The sequence below is a fragment of the Acipenser ruthenus genome, chromosome 24 (genome assembly GCF_902713425.1).
Source record: "Acipenser ruthenus chromosome 24, fAciRut3.2 maternal haplotype, whole genome shotgun sequence".
Taxonomy (NCBI): domain Eukaryota; kingdom Metazoa; phylum Chordata; class Actinopteri; order Acipenseriformes; family Acipenseridae; genus Acipenser; species Acipenser ruthenus.
Window position 1 is genome coordinate 4,736,204 of NC_081212.1, and position 22,020 is coordinate 4,758,223.

Genomic DNA, 22,020 nt, shown 5'->3' on the forward strand with positions numbered 1-22,020 from the left:
GCTTTAGTTTGCATCAGCAAGGGTGTTTAATGATGATGTGTGGTGTGACTTTTGTGGTGCATTAAAATAATGGCTTTCTACATTATCAAAGGAACAGTCATTTAAAGATATACTGTATTTATCATTTTTTGTTTTACTCATCAATAGCCAAAAAGTTATAGTGATACATTAACAGATGCAGATGTTTAAATGTGAAAAACAATTTTGTACCGTTTCCAAATGTGTGAATTGACAACAACCCACACATGGAAATACTGGTATACAAATCCTTTACCTTATTCATTGAAAGTGTGTTCATAGCCAGTATTGTGTTTTTTTTTTTTTTTTTTATAGAAGGATTATTTGCACAATTTAATTAACTTGTTGCTTTGCAGCTATGGAGCCAGTAACTAAATGAAAGCCATCCTCACCTTAGGCAAACAGTAACAGTAACAGGACAGTAAAATAGACTATGCTTACGATTTCTGCTGTTCAGTAAAACTTGAATTCATTATCTCTATCATTTTCGCTAGGAGCTTTGTTCCCTCCTCTCCCCTCTACAGGAGCCTGTAAATCAGATTCCAGTTTCTCCACTGCATCATCCTCCTCATTATTAGTTTTTTCATCTGCTTCTTCTCTGTTGCCCTGGTAACCACCCATCTCTTGCTTCGGCTCCTCACCCATGTCTTCCTCAGAGCTTGAATCTAAATCCTCTTCCCTGGGCTGTGGCTCGTCTTCAGCTACTAAATTCTTATTCCCCCCGTCAGAAAACGTCCTTGACTCCTCTTCCCCTGTCTCTTCCTCTTCCTCTTCCTCTTCCTCGAAATCCCTCGGGACGGGATAATCCTCTGTGTTTGGGTCTACAGATTGCACAGACGGTGGCTTTTGACCCAGAGTTATTGCTTTATCTCTGAACAATTCCAGCTGGCTTCCTTTGCCTGTTGCGTCAGAGACCCCCTTCAGTGGCTGGGGGAGATGTTGAGTTTCTGTGGTCAGTCAGTGTTGGCAGCCGAGCATTTCTTGGGGATTGGGTATTATCATGAGGCACCTGCTCTGGGACTGAACCTTGACCTTCATCAATGTCTGCTGTCTTTGCTTCTGGTGATGAGGAATGGATACCTTAAAAAACATTGTAACATTTAATGTTTTAAACCTTTCTTACTTGTTCTGCTTAGGCCAGCCAATCAATAGCCATTAGTATGCAAAAGCTGCAGCTTTGCTGTGGTAGGTTTTATGATACTGAAATGAAGCCTCCTCATCCGTAGAGAAAAGCTTTACTCCGTTTTAATTGAGTTAATCACTTTATTAATGAAGAAGCTCGTATCTGTTAAGAGCCAAATAATGAATGTTCTGCCAAACACATAAAAAAATAAAACAGTTTGCTCATAAAAAGAAATCCAGGTCTTCTGGGATATATTCTTCAAATACAATCAGTATCAAAGTTAATCTAACCGAAAATGTGTCTTAATGACTATTAAAGCTTTTCATGGAAAACTGTTGCTTTTATCATCAAAACAAAAAAACTGAACTGGGACATTTCTGAATCACAAGAAGCGTTAAATACAAAATAATAAAAACCCTCAGGCACGTTTGTAAAAGTACTGGTGATTTAACCAAGCAGAGATGCAAATCAAGTCTCTCATGTACAGTACACATACACTGTATATCCAGCTATTCCAGCAGCAAAGTGAAAAGCAAAACGACAGCACAGGTGCGCATAACAATGCACAAGGATGTATAGTAAAGCATAGCCATTGTAAAGCTCTGTGTATGCATGGTTGAGCACAGTACATGATAATCGCATTTAAAACTGTAAAATTGGGCCATTTGTTCTTATGTAATGGTCCCTGTCACCCTTACAAATACAGAATTGTTTAATATTACACAAGAGTTGATCAGCTATTCCTAATTTCCTACCGACCTCATTTTACGAATACATTTATACCATGTGACAAACGTTTCTTGATGTTGCATGGCTGAATGGTGATCAAATTACATGAGAGTAATGGAAAAGCAACCAAATTTACAAACTGAAACTGAAGTGTAGGACTGGGTTTCTTTTTGTACTTGAACAAAAAGGATTGGTGTGCCTGGAGTAAAACACATTAATTCATTTTCTAGGCTTATTTTTTAATTTATTTTTGTAATACAATGCATATTTGGTGTGCCACATGTATAATTATTTAGGATGCGTATTCTACATTCCTGCAAAGGTCGAGTTTTAAAATATATTGTGGCAATATATGGCAAGCCCCTAAATATATCTCAGCTTTTTTCGGGCACTCACATAAATGAAAGCATTAATGATTCAGTTAACTGCCAGTTTCATCCTGGTTTTTTTTTTTTTTTTTTATCTGTAGCAAGCTGTGAGACAAAAAGCTGTGAGACAAAACTGAGCGACTGCATTTAAGGAGCTAAACAACTACAAACATAATTAGCTGCTTGTATCACAAACATAAAGATGAACGAATGAGGCCCTGGAGTCTATGGGCCATACTGCAGTCCAACTGTAGTAACGTTCGAAGAGAATCTGTTTCTACTAATGAAGTCTATAAGCACTTACAATAAAAGACAAAACCACAGCAGTGATAAGTGGTTTCCATGTAAAATAATTGGTTTCTGGGTCAAAGAAACCATAGCATTCAATTAAACTAAAACCAAGGTAATAAAATATTTTGACTGTGTGTTTCAACGATATCTGAGCTGCAGAGAACAGCTGATGCAACCTTGAATAAAATTGTTACTAATGGGGATGTAGATTGTTTTCTCTCTCCCACCAAGGTTTCTCCTAATTAAGCCGCAGACTCCTGTAAATTAATTATTAGTTATTTAATAACGAGAAGGGGTTTGTCCACAATATGAGGCCGGCCACTATGTTGGCACTTTGATGGAAGGTCCGTTCTTACTATAAACCAGGGAAAAAAAAACCAACATGATAAAATGACTTGCTCTTGGTTGCATCTCCTTTTTAAATGGTAAACTACAGTGTAACCACATGTGGTTAATCTACCAGTATTTGAGTGAATCCGAGAAACCACACTGAACCATTCTGTGCCTGGGTTTCAGCTTTTATATATATATATATATATATATATATATATATATATATATATATATATGTAAATAATGTTACCATTTCTTGCAGGTTGATTTGACACTATACTTGTGGGGATGTCCTTGCTAGGGGATTCTGTGAAGGATGCCATGTTCAAAAGCCTAAGATAAGATATAGCTGTCAAAATGAGCTCTTAAAGAAACACAATAGATTTGTTCTTATTCACATTGTAGTTTCTCTTCTAGTTTGTAATAATTTTACATTTCATGAAGCAAAGTGCACAATTTTTACACTGAAAACGGACCTATAAAATGATGTGTTGTAATGAGTAGGGATAACCGTCAAACCAAGCTCCTTCTTTAAATGCCTACTTACCTAGGAGATGAGACTATTTTCTGTGTATCTCCCGTTTTCACAGGAAAGCAGGTTTCTAATCTCCGTGTGATGCCTGGGGGAGGAGGCCCAGAGTCTAAAACAATTGCTGTTTTCTTCAGCTGCCAGTGATGTGCTGGATTTGGACTTTGAAGAGGAAGCTTCAGAATACAGCACTGAAAAAAAATCAAATAGAAATGTGATTCTGACAAAATAGACCCATAAACCAATATTTGACAATAGGTCAGACCGTCACAACAATTCAGGCTTAACAAATCCATTTCCTTTTCGGTTAAGTGGAGAGTTGCTTAGGGCAGACAAGTCTAGTTGCCTAGAGGCAGTTGTATGCTCTAAGCAAGCTTTCTTGAGGGTAAAGGCAGCTTTCTCACCAGCGGCCCCGTAAACTCATTCACTGTCTAGGTGAAGCTTTCGATCTTTCCCTGGTATGACCTACATTGCCCTGGCTTTTGATGTCTCATTTATTTCCTCAGGCACTTTGCTCACTGACAAGAAAAACACACAGGTGCCGCATGCAAATCATAAACCACTGCCCACAGCGGACACCGTGAACGAGCGAGATTGACACATTGTGGTTAATATGGTATGAATACAATTAGGTATCGGTGCCTCTGAGGCTGCCGTAATTAGCTATTCTCCCCAAGCTACTGACTTTCAGTTTCTTTCTATATGGAAGCTCATGCAAGGGGTTGTTAAGAGATGTGTGTGCTTCTTAAGGTAGAACTACAGGAAATGTTACGATCTTGTACTGCGTCCTAAGAAGGGGTGGGAGGTTACAACAATTATGTTTTCGAACATGTATGTAATTGCAATCTTTATTTTGATCAGCTTTTACCTTGCAGAAATCACAGTATTTGACAACCCGGTGTCACTGTTTGTCTAGTGTAAAATCCCATTCAATGAAACTGCAGCTCTAACATATTGCTCTAGTAGCTCTGTGTGTTATCCAATACCTGTGACATTGAAGGGGATGTCTTTTGCACAGTCATATTAATTCTGAGGGCGTACCCTTTTTAACCAAGGACATTTCAGAACTGCTCAAAATTGGTCCAGCTTGATAATGTAAAGATCACAATCTTAACATCTCCTTTTTTTCTCAAACTTCTTTTTTTAGGTTGGTTTAGTGGAGCATAACTAGTAGTCAGGCATCTAAAAATAATCTTAAAATCTGAAAAATGATAATTCTTTAAAAGAATAATGCAAAATAGATATTTAAAGGGTATAAACAGGTGCTCATTATATACAGTAAATTACAGTAAGCATCCTGTGCAAATTACTCAAAACAGCATTAGCCCAATCAAACAAAAAAAAGTATGAAAGCATTTAAGTCCACTGAAATCAAAGGTAATGTTTTAAAATGAATGCAGATGTATAAGCATAGCTTGCGTCAAAGAAGATTTAATATTAGCACTGGTGTAAACCTTTGAAAAGTATTTCTTTATTTTTACATAAAAATCATAAAACAGAGTTAGTCGTTTAGGTATGCTTTACTTTACTCATGCTTCACCATTAGACGTTTCAAATCCTTTTTAAGCTGCAGGAAACTAAACTGTTCCGACTTCACCCAGATTTATAATCCACTTTCTCGTGTTCTTTGATGTCTTAAATGCATGTCCGTAGTGCGAGCGACCTGCAGATTGATTGGTTAAGCTCTTTATTTAGTATCTTAAGTGGCTTGGCACTTTCCATGCTGGATTTCAAGGACGGGAATAGCTAGTGATAACTGTTCCTATATATTTTTCAGCACAGGTTTTTTTTTTCTGTTCCAGGTTGAATTTGTATTGCTCTTCCATTTTGTTCACAGTCCCCTTAACAAGCTTGCATGTAAACTCCATTTTATGTTAAACTATGTTAATAGTAGTGCTTGCTGACACTAGTAATACACTTTCTCCATCAGTTTTTTTTGTAAAACAGTTGGAAATAATCTGGTTTGTCATCATTGGTGATGTAAACACTGTGCATTATTTAAAAAATCTATCATGCTTTAGAAACTTTTTTTAAAATTTTTTTTACAATTCCACAGTTTACCAAACACAAATAATCCATAGAGAAAAAAGAGAAAATAGAGAAAATAATCCTAAAAATCAGATGTGGTAAAATTTTATTTAAGTGTCTAGATAATTGCTGGGTTAAGCGTTTTTATTTTTTCTACAAAATTACACAATGACCCTTTTTTTTTTAAGTAGACATTTCCCATAAGATTTCTGGTTTCTAGTCACATAAACCTTCCAACTGTATGAATATTGTTGGGAGAGAAAGCGTGAATGAAATGTATTCTGGTAGACAAGCTACTCTGCCTACAGATACGTCAGCAGAAGTGTTTAAAATTCCAGCTAAGGATTCCGGCACTATCTGGAGGAACAAGATGCAATTGACTCTGATCACTTGTGGCAGAAAATCAGTTTCTACTCTTAAGGCTGCAGTCTTAAACTGCTAAACAAAAGCAACATTTTTACCCTTGATTTGTGTAGTTATCTAGAGGGTTTTCTTTTGTGCGTGTTTGTGTGCAGGAGAGTAACTGATCTAGCAATTTTATTGTTACTCAGTTACAATTTAACATGTAATAATCACAATTAGTTTAAACATTGTAGGATAATAATAATAATAATAATAATAATAATAATAATAATAATAATAATAATAATAATAATATTTAGTTGTCAGCAGCCTCATGGGGAAATTTAGCTTCTCCACACTGCCCAGAGAATATAGCTCAATTAACATAACTGATGTCAGCGTTTGCTTAGTTAATATTCAGATTTAAGATTTTTTGTTTTTAGCTCGTTCGCTTACAGCACAGACAACGGACAAAGCAAGTGTAATAATCTGAGGCATTCATGGTTTAACATGGGAAGGTCACTGATGCCCATAGGTCTCCAGTCAGCATTATATGTCTCTTAGTCCCTTCTAATTGTTTTGAATTCCCACACAGCCTTTAATTACATCAGTAGCAAAAATAAAGCCATCCATCAACTATAAATATATCCTCAAAGGCCTTGGGCATTGTGAGATAGCTGAAAGCATATGAGGCTGTTAGAAATGATCCAAGTTATTCAGACACGAGTAGGTTCAAGAAGAACTTTCTCCTACACAAGACTTCAATAGTATTTCCCCAGTACTGGGCAGGTGGGTGGGCTCACCTGCATGTGTTGTAGCACACTGCAGCTGCACAGACTTGGCCCAAATTCCATATTAAACATGTGTGGTCATGGCCAAGCCAATAAAACTGGTCTACTTCACCAATCGCAGCCTAATATGGATGTTTGTGTGAAAGGACCAGGTGCAGCACACGGTACTCACCTGTCTGGTGGTGTTCCTATACACAGGACACTCAAAGAGCTTAGCTCTGTCTTCACTCATCTCAGCTGTTCGCAGGACTGGCTTCACAGTGACATAAGGGAGTGGAACAAACACATCTCTGGAATAAAAACAGATTGAATCATGTATTGTTACAAGAGATATTTTACCATTATCGGTACTGAATGTTTTCAATACCCAGCCCTTGAAACTAATTGCAACAGTCTCTAAAAAGTAACCAGGTTTGAAATTAACCCTAAATTAGTTTCTTTTTCGTTGCCCCTTTCGGTGTTTCATTGAATAAAACCTAAAAATCTTTTAAAATCCCTCCTCCATACAGTATTTTTCTTCAGGTATTAATCCCTAAATGCTCCCTGAGCTAGGCAGTGTATTTTCAATTTATTTCCATGGAGATATTTTCTGTGATACGTATCTTTAGTGCCATTATAAGGAAATGTCTGACTGTATGAGTTGTTTAGATTCGACATTGTATAAACCTTATTAACATTGTTTTTGTTCACCTATTGAACTTAACTAGACACGGATTTTTGCCAATGGCTTTTCCAGTCGTTTCTGAATTTCACTTTTCATCCCACTGCAATTTTAGAGGCACTTGAGTTATATCAGATCTTAGCTTTGCCTGTGGGGGTGAAACCTGAAGTGAAATTGTGATAATGCAGTTTCAACAGTCATGAAAGCATCTTCAGTTTCTATTATGAGAGTTTAAGGAAGCAAGGGGTAATGTTCACTCTATTGAAGGTGAAACAGGTTTTTAAATGTATCATCAGAACAACTACTACAAATCCAAGAGACATTTTGTTGATGATCAAACATAATATACAGATGAAAACAGGCCTTCTAGGATCAGCTGACATTGCTGGGATTCAGGCTGGGCTGTGTGTTCGGGGCTCTTAGAGATGTGACAGCTCAGAGCAATCTGACAATATCAAAAACATTTTGAAGGGCTGTGTTCATTCACATGGCACTGTGCCCATGATATCATGACAAGCCAGTCAGAAGACTATTCTTATTGTTAAAGCAGTAACCACATATCTCACCCTAGCAGATATTTAAATCTACCAGTAGCAGCCGATCTTGCATCCATGTGATAATAGAAAATGGCACTGATAATTCATCTTTAAAAGGCTTCTATTAGTAAATGCTACATATTATTAATAGTAGTCTATCGTGCCACTTATGAAGAGCGTGGGTTCTATGTGAATGCTCTGAACAGTGGCGGATTTAACACCCACTCTGTTAGCATCAGTAAATACAATAATAATACAGCAGAAAGAATAATAGTTTTAGGCCAGAGGAAATAAGATTGTTGCTGTTTAGACATATAATAAATTCTAATTTACTAAATCTACCATAATATAGAAAAAGTGCCCTACCTCGTCAAGTAAGCATCCATTTGCTGCTGCATATGCGTGCTGCAGTGCCATAATCAAGCCCTCAGGATTGAGCAGCCCCCCCAGCCACACTGATTGTATTCTGTTTCCTGCTGTTTTCTCTCCATGGTGAACCATTCCTTCCTCGACCCACTGTTTTAACTGGCTGTGCCTCTTCTTTAAATCTGCGTTAGGAAAGGCAAATAGCAAGCCAGTCTGGGCAATTTTAGATTTAATTAAAAGTATCAGACATAAGGTTAATTAAGCAAAATTCTAAAGTTCTGGGTTCACTGAGTCAATCTCCACTGATGATCAGTTTGATGACTATCATTTAACCCCAGGCTGACATTATATAAAATCTTAATAAAGACTGAAGGCGATACGTTGAGATTTAAAGCAGGCCTTGTTCTGGGACTCAGAAAGCCGCTAATTGATAACTATACATGCATCAACTGATAAGGGATTACAAGCAAGACACATCAGCCCTTGGCTGTAAAAAATAAAGGGAAAAAAATGCTTTAAGTGATTTCAAAGAGTTGCTAGAACAGTCATTTTTTTTAAAACAAGTCTCTTTGTATCAAGCTGAGATCCAATATTTCTCAAAAGACAGAAACGTTTTCAGATCTTAAATTTGAGAGACTGCAAGCAGAAAGAAAATCACCAGCCTTGCAGGGAAGTGAAAAGCTCAAACTGGGCTGGTACCAGAGTCTATTTTTCTAATTTCGCACATGACTTCATTCCAAAATGCCACCCAAGGTAATTAAAAGATAACTTGAAATCACAACCTTTTATACATCTACATATACATACAGTGCCTTGCGAAAGTATTCGGCCCCCTTGAACTTTGCGACCTTTTGCCACATTTCAGGCTTCAAACATAAAGATATGAAACTGTAATTTTTTGTGAAGAATCAACAACAAGTGGGACACAATCATGAAGTGGAACAAAATTTATTGGATATTTCAAACTTTTTTAACAAATAAAAAACTGAAAAATTGGGCGTGCAAAATTATTCAGCCCCTTTACTTTCAGTGCAGCAAACTCTCTCCAGAAGTTCAGTGAGGATCTCTGAATGATCCAATGTTGACCTAAATGACTAATGATGATAAATAGAATCCACCTGTGTGTAATCAAGTCTCCGTATAAATGCACCTGCACTGTGATAGTCTCAGAGGTCCGTTTAAAGCGCAGAGAGCATCATGAAGAACAAGGAACACACCAGGCAGGTCCGAGATACTGTTGTGGAGAAGTTTAAAGCCGGATTTGGATACAAAAAGATTTCCCAAGCTTTAAACATCCCAAGGAGCACTGTACAAGCGATAATATTGAAATGGAAGGAGTATCAGACCACTGCAAATCTACCAAGACCTGGCCGTCCCTCTAAACTTTCAGCTCATACAAGGAGAAGACTGATCAGAGATGCAGCCAAGAGGCCCATGATCACTCTGGATGAACTGCAGAGATCTACAGCTGAGGTGGGAGACTCTGTCCATAGGACAACAATCAGTCGTATACTGCACAAATCTGGCCTTTATGGAAGAGTGGCAAGAAGAAAGCCATTTCTTAAAGATATCCATAAAAAGTGTCGTTTACAGTTTGCCACAAGCCACCTGGGAGACACACCAAACATGTGGAAGAAGGTGCTCTGGTCAGATGAAACCAAAATCGAACTTTTTGGCAACAATGCAAAACGTTATGTTTGGCGTAAAAGCAACACAGCTCATCACCCTGAACACACCATCCCAACTGTCAAACATGGTGGTGGCAGCATCATGGTTTGGGCCTGCTTTTCTTCAGCAGGGACAGGGAAGATGGTTAAAATTGATGGGAAGATGGATGGAGCCAAATACAGGACCATTCTGGAAGAAAACCTGATGGAGTCTGCAAAAGACCTGAGACTGGGACGGAGATTTGTCTTCCAACAAGACAATGATCCAAAACATAAAGCAAAATCTACAATGGAATGGTTCACAAATAAACATATCCAGGTGTTAGAATGGCCAAGTCAAAGTCCAGACCTGAATCCAATCAAGAATCTGTGGAAAGAACTGAAAACTGCTGTTCACAAATGCTCTCCATCCAACCTCACTGAGCTCGAGCTGTTTTGCAAGGAGGAATGGGCAAAAATTTCAGTCTCTCGATGTGCAAAACTGATAGAGACATACCCCAAGCGACTTACAGCTGTAATCGCAGCAAAAGGTGGCGCTACAAAGTATTAACTTAAGGGGGCTGAATAATTTTGCACGCCCAATTTTTCAGTTTTTTATTTGTTAAAAAAGTTTGAAATATCCAATAAATTTCGTTCCACTTCATGATTGTGTCCCACTTGTTGTTGATTCTTCACAAAAAATTACAGTTTCATATCTTTATGTTTGAAGCCTGAAATGTGGCAAAAGGTCGCAAAGTTCAAGGGGGCCGAATACTTTCGCAAGGCACTGTATATACAGTATTTACATTTGTGTATGCAACTTATCCATACATTTTCTACATGTACCTTGTATCCAAGTTGAAAGCGTGTGGGTGCTTGGCCGACAGTAAGGGTGAAGCCATGATCCCGGCACCTCATCCTTCTTTAAGGATTCTGCGACCTCTGCCAGATGATCTGGCAGAGCCAAGGTGTCCGTCAGCAAGGACTTCTCCAGCCCGCTGACCTGCTGCCGGATATGACAGAGGGAACGGTTCAGCCAAGAGCATTCCTAGAACCAGGGTCGATAAAGAGGGATGAATGCATCATTTGCATGTCACAGTGCACCTTCAACAGCAGTTCTAATGGTGTCAATAAGACATCTGGTGGCAGTAAGTGGAGTCTGCCACAACGATCTGAAATTATAGGTAGCTTGTCTTGATATAACTGTGCAAATCCAAACATTTAAATGCAGTTCCCAAAAGGGAACTCAACTATGCAGTTGTTCTTACCAGAATGAAATACAGCATATGTTTCTTGACAAGTGGATTTCATCATTTATTTGATTATTATTTTTTTGTTATTTGGCAGACGCCTTTATCCAAGGCGACATTTAATTAGTTTTTGCACTTACATAAATCAATACATTAATAAGCACAACAAAAAAAGATATTACTCAATGAATAATATGTGGTTTTAATGTACAACAAATACAACAGGAATTGACTTTTATTATAAAGTGAACAATGCCGGATCAGCTTGAACAGATTAATTGCACAGCAGCTGCTGACTGATTAATTGCACGGCAGTGGTTTAAAAAAATAAATCGCATGTGGGAGTAATGTAATAGTTATACTCATTCTAATAAATGCACAGTAAGAGCTTTATATCATGCATTCATTTGCCTCAATGCTAGAATAAAAAACTCAAGAAGAGAGGGATGTTTTGCAGGTTCGGTTATTATGATGTTTTATTTTGGGTTGTTATGAGTAACTTTCTTTATTTACAGCATCATCCATGCAGCACATCATGCTAGATATACATACATGCACAACTGAACAGCGTTTATTAAATGTACATAAAAAATGCATACAAGAACCACATTTTTGTTGGTGACACCAGCAAAAATGACCACATGATAAGAAACCTAACAAGGTGACACCAGCAAAAACGACCACATGATAAGAAACCTAACTTTGGACCAATATGGAAGTTTAAAAGTTGTTTTGTTGTTCTGGCTCCTTGATCTTCGATTTGTCTCTCTTAGCCAACTGATCTATACTGTGACGGTTTTCAGAGCTACAGCTCTATTGAACAGAACCCAATTTATCTTGTAATCTCGAAATAACAGGTTTGAGACGTCGCCATCCTGAAATAATGAATCTTCTGATCTTGACGTAACTGATTAAAAAAAAAAAAAAAAAAAATTATCCTGGCCTTAATGTGACATTGTACAATTCACTGGTCTGTTTTTACTCTAATTTTGTGTTAATTAAGAAAAAAGGAACACTTGCCTCAAGGGTTTTGCAAACACACAAACCAAGACGTAAAGAAAATAAATGGTGCTGTAATGCAAGAAAATTGCCTCATTTGATACGGTTAATTAATAGTGTGCCGGTTAATATAGTGGAAAATGTACTTGCATCTGATAAATTATGTTTCTATAAGGGAATAAATAAAAGTCAGTCAAAATGAATTCACTGAAGGAGTTGGCATATTAGGGAAATTAACTGCACAATGTGTATTTAATTTAATTGAAAGTTATGGAGAGAAGGTAAGTTGCTGCTGTAGCAATTTCACTTTCTTTTTAAATTGAATTTATTAGATTGATTTCCTTAAATATACTACAAACACCCAAAAACTGTTGTGCATGGTGACACCACCTTTAATGGAACGCCCCACTTTTTCCATGTGTACTGAATTCTATGTAGCCACATGCATACTTTAATGTCATTGCTTAATTGTTTTTTTAATGTGAGCGCCATCACTAACCAACTTCAGTATTGTTTAGCATTATGAGATGTGATACACATTTAAAGATGATATTGTTTAAAGGTGGTGTTAAGGTTAATCAACTTCTACAGTAAATACTTCATTTTTGGCTATAACTTGTAGACAAAATTCCCCATCGTATAGACCCGTGTCCTTTGACACCCAACACTAGACGTAGCTTTTGAGGAACGGAAATTAAGTGGTGAACCCAACCTAGAAACACCAGAGTGCTTTAAAAGCATTTATCTAAACTGAGATATACAGACGTGCTCAAATTTGTTGGTACTCTTACAGCTCATTGAAATAATGCTTCATTCCTCCTGAAAAGTGATGAAATTAAAAGCTATTTTATCATGTATACTTGCATGCCTTTGGTATGTCATAGAATAAAGCAAAGAAGCTGTGAAAAGAGATGAATTATTGCTTATTCTACAAAGATATTCTAAAATGGCCTGGACACATTTGTTGGTACCCCTTAGAAAAGATAATAAATAATTGAATTATAGTGAATTTTCAAACTAATTAGTTTATTTAATTTGTATCACACATGTCTCCAATCTTGTAGTCAGTCATTCAGCCTATTTAAATGGAGAAAAGTAGTCACTGTGCTGTTTGGTATCATTGTGTGCACCACACTGATCATGGACCAGAGAAAGCAAAGGAGAGAGTTGTCTGAGGAGATCAGAAAGAAAATAATAGACAAGCATGGTAAAGGTAAAGGCTACAAGACCATCTCCAAGCAGCTTGATGTTCCTGTGACAACAGTTGCAAATATTATTAAGTTGTTTAAGGTCCATGGAACTGTAGCCAACCTCCCTGGGCACGGCCGCAAGAGGAAAATCGACCCCAGAGTGAACAGAAGGATATTGCAAATGGTAGAAAAAGAACCAAGGATAACTGCCAAAGAGATACAAGCTGAACTCCAAGGTGAAGGTACGTCAGTTTCTGATCGCACCATCCGTCGCTTTTTGAGCGAAAGTGGGCTCCATGGAAGAAGACCCAGGAGGACTCCACTTTTGAAAGAAAAACATAAAAAAGCCAGACTGGAATTTGCTAAAATGCATATTGACAAGCCACAATCCTTCTGGGAGAATGTCCTTTGGACAGATGAGTCAAAACTGGAGCTTTTTGGCAAGTCACATCAGCTCTATGTTCACAGACGAAAAAATGAAGCTTTCAAAGAAAAGAACACCATACCTACAGTGAAACATGGAGGTGGCTCGGTTATGTTTCGGGGCTGCTTTGCTGCGCCTGGCACAGGGTACCTTGAATCTGTGCAGGGCACAATGAAATCTCAAGACTATCAAGGCATTCTGCAGCGAAACGTACTGCCCAGTGTCAGAAAGCTCTGTCTCAGTCGCAGGTCATGGGTCCTCCAACAGGATAATGACCCAAAACACACAGCTAAAAGCACCCAAGATAATGGATAAGAACAAAACATTGGACTATTCTGAAGTGGCCTTCTATGAGTCCTGAATCCTATCGAACATCTATGGAAAGAGCTGAAACTTGCAGTCTGGAGAAGGCACCCATCAAACCTGAGACAGCTGGAGCAGTTTGCTCAGGAAGAGTGGGCCAAACTACCTGTTAACAGGTGCAGAAGTCTCATTGAGAGCTACAGAAAACGTTTGATTGCAGTGATTGCCTCTAAAGGTTGTGCAACAAAATATTAGGTTAGCGGTCCCATCATTTTTGTCCATGCCATTTTCATTTGTTTTCTTATTTACAAAATTATGTAGAATAAAAAATCAAAAGCAAAGTCTGATTTCTATTAAATATGGAATAAACAATGGTGGATGCCAATTACTTTTGTCAGTTTCAAGTTATTTCAGAGAAAATTGTGCATTCTTCGTTTTTTGTGGAGGGGTACCAACAAATTTGAGCATGTCTGTACACAAGATACTTCTCTTTTTAACCATTCGCAATCTGCAACTGATACCGTTTCAATTTAGGCTGTACAAAAAGCTTTGGCCTGTGATGTCCTCGGCTACCGATGATTAATGGTTTGAGCGGCTGCGAGAGTCCACAAAAGAAATGTGCCAGGAGAAGCAGATGCAGCCAGTTTTACATTATCCTGGCTGCAACAAACTAATTCTGCAGTGTCAGCGCAACCGCCACGCTGCTGATTATGAAATATGATGCATGTTGAATTTAATGGCTTTCCTCTGCCCTTCGAGCGAGTTCGTTGCTTTCCAATGTCGTTGCCTGTTCTTGTCTGAGTGGTAATTAAGGGGAGAATCATACGGTGTTCCATTGACTGTGGTGGCTCTCTCACCAATGTGTGTTTTACAATAAATTGCGTTACAAGGCCCTTTTCCCCTGGAGAGAGTTCTGGGGTGTCAGGAGGTAAACGCATGCTTTTATTATCTAAATGCTTTCTCGGGGTGGGGGGGTATGACAATGTAAATTATGCAGGTCTTGCTCAAACAATCTTTCTTCTTACTAAGCCATGCTTCTCGTTTTCTCGATTTGAACGATAAATTAATTTAAACTGTTTTTTGCAGAGTTAGAAGACGGCCAGGGTTTATTAATCTATTTGATTAATCATTGAGCTGTCAGTAATTACAGTAAAAATATCACAAAGCCAAACAATATTGAACACCACTGGCAACCGCAGTGTGATCAGAATTTCAGTATAGTGTTAAAGTGAGATGCACGGAGCCAGTTGGTTAATTAACATTTAACAATGCAAAAATGTAGATGACATGTAAATATGATCATATGAGCGTAACACTTTCTGAAACACGTTTTTATACAAGGATGACATCAAGGTGAAATGTAATGAGTTTTGATTGGATATCAGTGATAAAATGTGCACATATAAAATACAGATTGGATGTAGTGGAATGATGTCTTTTCTTGTTCTGCTAATTAAGTAAGGTCAAGGGTGTTGCTTCTGTGTATTCTTTTCATCTTATTTTTAACAGGCTTCTGGTGCACCAGTGTCATTAAGGATAAAATATTCATGAGCTCAAACAGCATTGTGGGTTTTACCTGGCACCACATACTGTATTTTATGTAAATGCAGATTGACTTGAAAGTGAGTTGTTGAAGAAATTTCACTGGGTTGCAATTGCTATGGGAATCTGCTATACCTTATGATAAAGAGTAGTTGGTATCAATGTTTCAGAACTTGTCACAGATAGGAAGTTATATAATAATTTATATTTGACAGTGTGAAATGTGGTACTGCACTATTGCGCAACAGTACTTTGGTTGCAACATACTCTGTAACCCTCTATCGATCGCAGTTGACACATGATCGGAAATGATTTGTGTGCTTAGCCGTTCTGTTTAACATTTGAGGGTTCTATAGCCCAGTTTCATTGATACATTGCATTTGTATCAGACCCAAGGGAGTAGATATACTAATATTGAAACCTACAATATTGAAAAGACTACAACTACTACTTACACACACAACATGGGACAAAACACCAGGGAGTATTGGATACAATTCACACTTTTTCTTACCTGCAGCAGGGCATGTCTTACAGCCTCAGATTCTTCAGTGTCCTCCTCTTTGGTCGTGCTGGGCACTGAAGGGAATGGTTCGAATGGGCTGCTAGCATCTGGCTGTGAAAGCTTACAAGGTTAACAAAACAAGGAATGTTAGTAACATATACATTTCATATTACAAGTGTCAGTGCTACAAAAAATAGGTCAATATGACCTACATCACCAGTACGTGCATCAGCTGAAAATGGGCTCTTTCGTTACTGTGACCAAGATAGGCAAAAACGAATCTTGTTCTAGAGATACTGGTTTTAGTCACAGTCATCTTATCTAGCTATTGATGAACAATATATTGTTTTATCTGTGTCTTGATTCTGCTGTGCAGTTACTGTAAACAGTACTGTTTTGTGGCATAAGAGCCCACTTCCATAGAAGTACCAGAAGATCCACATTGGGTTAAAGTGTGAATGTTATTGGAACAGGAGGCATATCCAGAAAATCACTCCAGTTACTGTCTTTTGGTTTACAGGAATAATTACAGAGGATTCAAAGAGGATGCACAAGGGTTCAATCACAAAACAATAGTCAATGTGTGAAGGGAGACAGAATGAAGTGACACAGTGAAAATAATGTCTGACAAAACTAAACAAGCTTGCAAGAAAGTTGGCTAATGAGGGGTAAGAAATCTTTTTTTGCAGCCTTATTTAAGATTGATGCAGTTGAACAGAAACAGCCTTCGCTCCTTACCTCTAAGGGGAGTTGTTCAGATATGAGACCTGCAGCGAGGCGAGAGGCTGACAGTCCTGTGGGAATGATGGAGTCTTCCTGGTCTGCTGGTGGAAGACCACACTGCAGAGCTTTGTAGACCTCAGATAAAGAGCGGAGCAGCTCAACAGAACTTTGCACAAGGAAAAAGATGGGCAGAGTTAGTATCAGATGCCCATTAGCATACTTTACTCAAAGAATACATATTGAATACCCACCCCACAAAAGGGCAAACATTATTACAAACTGAAACACTGGCATTGAGCAAAAACACATGAGCAAACCATTCTCAATGTAAAAAACACAGGGAGGATTAGGGCAGTGGCGTGCAAAAACCTAAACTAAACTTTATTGAGTTGTCTAGTTATTTAATTGTGTGCCGATGGCCCTTGAGCAGAAAAGCAATTTCTCTTTTATTCTCTCAAATTGCAAAGCATGCCGTTTATTTTCTTACTGAGTACTGCAACACAAGATTTCTGATAAAGGTGTGTGTATATATCCAACATACAATTCACTATTTTAATAATTCAGAATCCTTACTCTTGGATATACAGCTTAGGCCAAAAGTTTAGCATCACCTAGAATTTTGAAAAAAAAAAAAACAACAACATATGAACATAATTTGGATTTTATTTAACATCAAAGAAACTACAAAATCTTATTGTAAAAGTTTACCAGAAGCTATAATAGTAATACAGTATTTCATGTTAGATTTCGAAATGTTACAGTTTTCAATTGTCCATTTTTCGTGAAGTCTACGGAAAACTACAAAGCGGTATGTAATTCAATATGTTAACATAACATTATTCAGCAGGCTTCATTCGACTTTATAAAGCAAAATTAGTTAATTCAATAGCGTGATGCAAAACTGTTGGCCATAGCTGTAGTGCATATTGCTGTATGAAACCTGTCTTTAATAATTTAACACATACAAAAAAATGATGTGCTATAGAATTAACACAGAATTAATCTGAATTAAATGTGTCTTATATGCCAATGCAACCCAAATAAACACATCTCTATAATAAGACTTTGTAAACATTTTATCAACCATTAAACTTGAGCCATTATCAGCTCACTGGAGAGGGGGTGCAATCGCATTAAGGAAGCACATTAATCCATTGCACCTTCCAGTCCCCAGAGTCAAAAACTGCAGAAGAACCTAGCTCTCAAACACAAGTCTCCCGGCTCGTACTTAATGGATTCTGTAACGCAGTGAAAGGATTTACAGGTCGGCTTTACAGTTTAGGCAGCCTGCCAAGACTGATTCGACAGCAATAAAAAGCAGACATATTAAGGCATCTCATGTGGAAAATTCATTCAGAAGCCACAACAGCCATCTGAATGGTAATTACTTTAAGCACAATGTGGTGGCAATCAAGCAAGATTGGATCATGGATTTAAACATATCGTTAGATTTTAAAATAATTATGCATTTTGAAAAAACGGAGTTGCCATGACCTTGGCACATGTCTGTCTTGTTTGAGAAAAAATATAGCACAGTAAAAAGGTGACAGTATTTTTTTTATGTATCTACTTGGAAGTGTTTCATTAAAGTATATCAAGAAAATTCACACTTGAGGTCCAGCAATGCGTGCCACCTAAAGGGTTGAAAATGGGTTTTTAAAAGATCTCCCAGGTGCTCCCGAAAAGTACATAAAACACCATGTTTAGGAAGACAATATCTCTTACACATGATTCAGTTCAAGCTGCAGAGGACCAATACTGCCTTGATTCCAGGATTCATGTCTGTATTTACCCATTGGAGATGTTCCCAAAAGTGGATGCATGCTTGGCTTAGTTGATTTAGCGAGATGTGACGGAGGCAAAGTTATATGAAGTAACTTGCCCCAAGGCTACACAATAAGTCAGTGGCTTATCGAAGACTTTTCTGACTATTTTTTCTCAGTCCGTCCAGCTAGTCTCACCGGAGTTAGAAATACAGTAGTCCATGAACAAGCTAGAATCAGTATAGGCAAAATGTCTTTTGAGTCGTTCAAATTACATATCTGCTAATTATAGATGGAAAATGTACTGTACAGTTCATTGTATTTAAGTGCCATAAATTCTACACAACTCAAACAACGGCTAATTGATAATATTACAGAATACAAAAGTGTTGTTTGTCCTGTATTGCTAAAATGTACAGTCTAGTTTTGAATTTAATTATTCATTATAATGGGAATTCATGACCTCAAAGCTTTTATAAAATGCAACCAGCTTCTGTTTATTGCCCACATTGTCAATTGGAAAATAGTCCAGGGAATGGTGTGCATTCTTTCCTCCATATATCCAAGGTCAGATAATGGCAGAAGTCTGCAGTGTGTGGCAGGATTCTGCTTTTATTTGGTTAAGCAAGGCTACCAGATAGTGTTACAGCAATCTGAATTAGGCTGTTTTACTGGACTTCAGAAATCCATTGAAAGAAAAAACAGGAACTATTGGTTTTGACAGACAAAACAATTTTGTGTTCTTTAATTGGTTAAAATGACTGCGAAAATATTTGATTTACAAGGTAATCATGCATCATGTACTAAATGATACAAATGAAGTCTGCTTTGCAGTAATACCTTGATTGATGGCATGTCTTTTCAGTGCTGTTGTGCAGAGCCAGCCCAGTGCAATTTGAACACTCAGGCAGCCTGTCGCAAAGCCAGAAGGAGAACTCAGCAGGATCGACGGTGTCTGGTGGGACAGGGACAGTAAACTCGCCAACTGAAATTTCTCCTGAAAAAAAAAAAAAAGAACCATAGCATTTCTAAAACATCATCAGGAGATCCTGTGTTTTCTTTTGTTCTGTATGCTGGTATCAGAGGACAGCAAACCAAGGCCAGCATCTAATTGCTTTACTATTCCAAAACTTTAAACCACCAAAAGGTATTAAATCACACTTGGCTTAATATAAAGCTGTCGTTTTTTTTTCCCCAAAGCGAACTTTCTAATATAGCAGTGTCACAATACAGGTGGGCCTGCAAATGGTTTTCTGCTGGCCTCATTAAGTGTAGCTCATGCTAAATGCTGTTAATACTAAACGGCTTGTTAGAGATTTTGTTGAGAAATGTAGTAAAGATCACTGGAAAAATGACTGGTTGCCAATATATGTTTATCACATCAAGTCTGTATACAATTGTAAGGGTGTTATAGGGTTGTTGTTGGAGTGCATTTGTAATGTATTACCGCTATGTTCATTTATTTTTGTTAAATGTAGTTTAAAGTGCCTCAACAACTGTTCTAAATTGCATGGTATAAGCATGAGAATAAAAAGTTCAACATTAAAGGCATTTTCCTTGTCGACTATGGAGGGCACACACAAAAGGGAATGCAATACATGACTTCTAGAGTATCAAACACAGCAATCTCCTGTCCTGCAGAAACTGTACCATGTGCCATCAGTCAGGTGGGGTGCACTGCCTGCACTTACCTTTTGGTTGAAGACACTGGGGTAATATTTCAGTAGCCAGTGACTGAACATAGATGGAATCCTCAGGGTTTGTGACAAGGTTAGTGTAGATTGTGGCTATTTTCTTAGTGAGGATTTGAACTGAACTTTCACTGGAACTTTGCAAATGCTGACCACTGGAAATGATAACATCAATAGCCTATGAAAAAAGAGAGAAATATAAACCCTGAATGTCTAAGTTTTCTTTTGCATTGTTAGTAACTGTTATTCAATGTGTCTTGCATGTTTTTGACATTTTTTGGTTACACATGGTGGTAGGCGTGGGATACCTAACCTGACACTGGACAGTGGGTGTAAGCTATAAATGTGGGTGTGGCAAAGTGCCCCCCCTGTGTATGTTATATGTTACGTGTTGTGTGTAAATGTGGGTGTATAGGCATTGGTACACGGGATATAAGCGGTCTGTGTTTCACGTGTGTGTAAATTGTATATTTGTATTTAGGCACGGGGATGGCACATCACATCACGTGCAAGTAAAAAGTAATATGTGAGCACGGGGAATTGCACTTTAATTAATTCACGTGCAGTTGTACCGAGATTCCAATTGAATGATTGACTAGCAATCGAATCTCGGTACAACTGCATAAAAGCTGCATGTTTTCACTCACTGGGGGTTGGTGTTCGGTGAGTGGAGAACGGGTTAGGAGACGGAGGGTATTATAAAGTAAAAGTAAAGTAAAATCGTAAAGATAAGTGTTTTCACTCACCGTGTTTGTTCGTCTGTCCTGCACCGTCTGTTTAGTGGTTAGTCGTTTTGTATGTCTGTTTATTTTGGCGCAAGTGCCGTGTCCTGTTTTTGTGTTTTGTTACAAACGTTTATTTTCTGTCTGTTTATTCATTAAATGCTGAGCGAAAGCATTCGCTCAGCTCCACCAAACTCCACATCTCTCTGTCGTTTGTGTTCCTGTCTTCTGGTCTGACGTCACCCACTCAGCCATTCTTGTCACACGTGGTGTCAGAACCGGGACAACAGCGCCTCCAGGGCTCAGGCCAGAGCGGGAACTGCAGTTTTTTTTTGTGGAAAAGTAAATAAAAAAAAAAAAAAAAAAAAAAAAAAATGGAAGGCTGGAACTGGAGAGACGGCTGCAGTGAGCTGGAGGATCTCCTCGGCAGGTTGGAGGACCAAGGTTGGTGCCTTGCCTGCGGGGTGTATGGGCACACGGTGGCTGTCTGCCCCTTCCAGGAAGAGGAGGAGGAACCAGCCCAAAGGAGGAAGGTGAGCAGAAGGAGGCAGAGAGGGGGAAAAATGAGGAGGAAGCAGAGGGAGCCAAGGTGGTGCACCATGTGCATTGCATATGGGCATGAGGACGAGGACTGCCCAGAGCAGGAGCCAGGGGAGGAGGAGCCCGAACGTCCTGCGCCTGAGTGGGAGGAGCCCGAACGTCCTGCGCCTGAGTGGGAGGAGCCCGAACGTCCTGCGCCTGAGTGGGAGGAGCCCGAACGTCCTGCGCCTGAGTGGGAGGAGCCCGAACGTCCTGCGCCTGAGTGGGAGGAGCCCGAACGTCCTGCGCCTGAGTGGGAGGAGCCCGAACGTCCTGCGCCCGAGTGGGAGGAGCCCGAACGTCCACAGCCCAAGAGGGAGGAGTCGGTGCGTCCACGTCCCAAGAGGGAGGAGTCGGTGCGTCCACGGCCCAAGAGGGAGGAGTCGGTGCGTCCACGGCCCGAGAGGGAGGAGTCGGTGCGTCCACGGCCCGAGAGGGAGGAGTCGGTGCGTCCACGGCCCGAGAGGGAGGAGTCGGTGCGTCCACGGCCCGAGAGGGAGGAGTCGGTGCGTCCTGTGTCCGGAGGGGAGGAGCTGAAGGCCCAAACCCCTATTTTTTTTTGGGAGGG

The 22,020-nt window shown here is 38.9% G+C and overlaps 1 protein-coding gene across 1 annotated transcript in view; it reads right to left on the reverse strand.

Moving 5' to 3' along the window:
* Positions 1–471: 471 nt before the first annotated feature.
* LOC117429784 (uncharacterized) overlaps positions 472–22,020 on the reverse strand; it is a 57,922-nt gene continuing 36,373 nt past the window's right edge. The window contains exons 25-33 of the mRNA XM_058999144.1: positions 20,152–20,329; positions 19,301–19,457; positions 16,713–16,863; positions 15,984–16,094; positions 10,608–10,809; positions 8,116–8,297; positions 7,573–7,658; positions 6,725–6,842; positions 472–945 (exon numbers count right to left, since the gene is read on the reverse strand). Of these exons, the coding sequence (XP_058855127.1) occupies positions 472–945; positions 6,725–6,842; positions 7,573–7,658; positions 8,116–8,297; positions 10,608–10,809; positions 15,984–16,094; positions 16,713–16,863; positions 19,301–19,457; positions 20,152–20,329 (1,659 nt within the window). The remainder of the gene's footprint in view (positions 946–6,724; positions 6,843–7,572; positions 7,659–8,115; positions 8,298–10,607; positions 10,810–15,983; positions 16,095–16,712; positions 16,864–19,300; positions 19,458–20,151; positions 20,330–22,020) is intronic.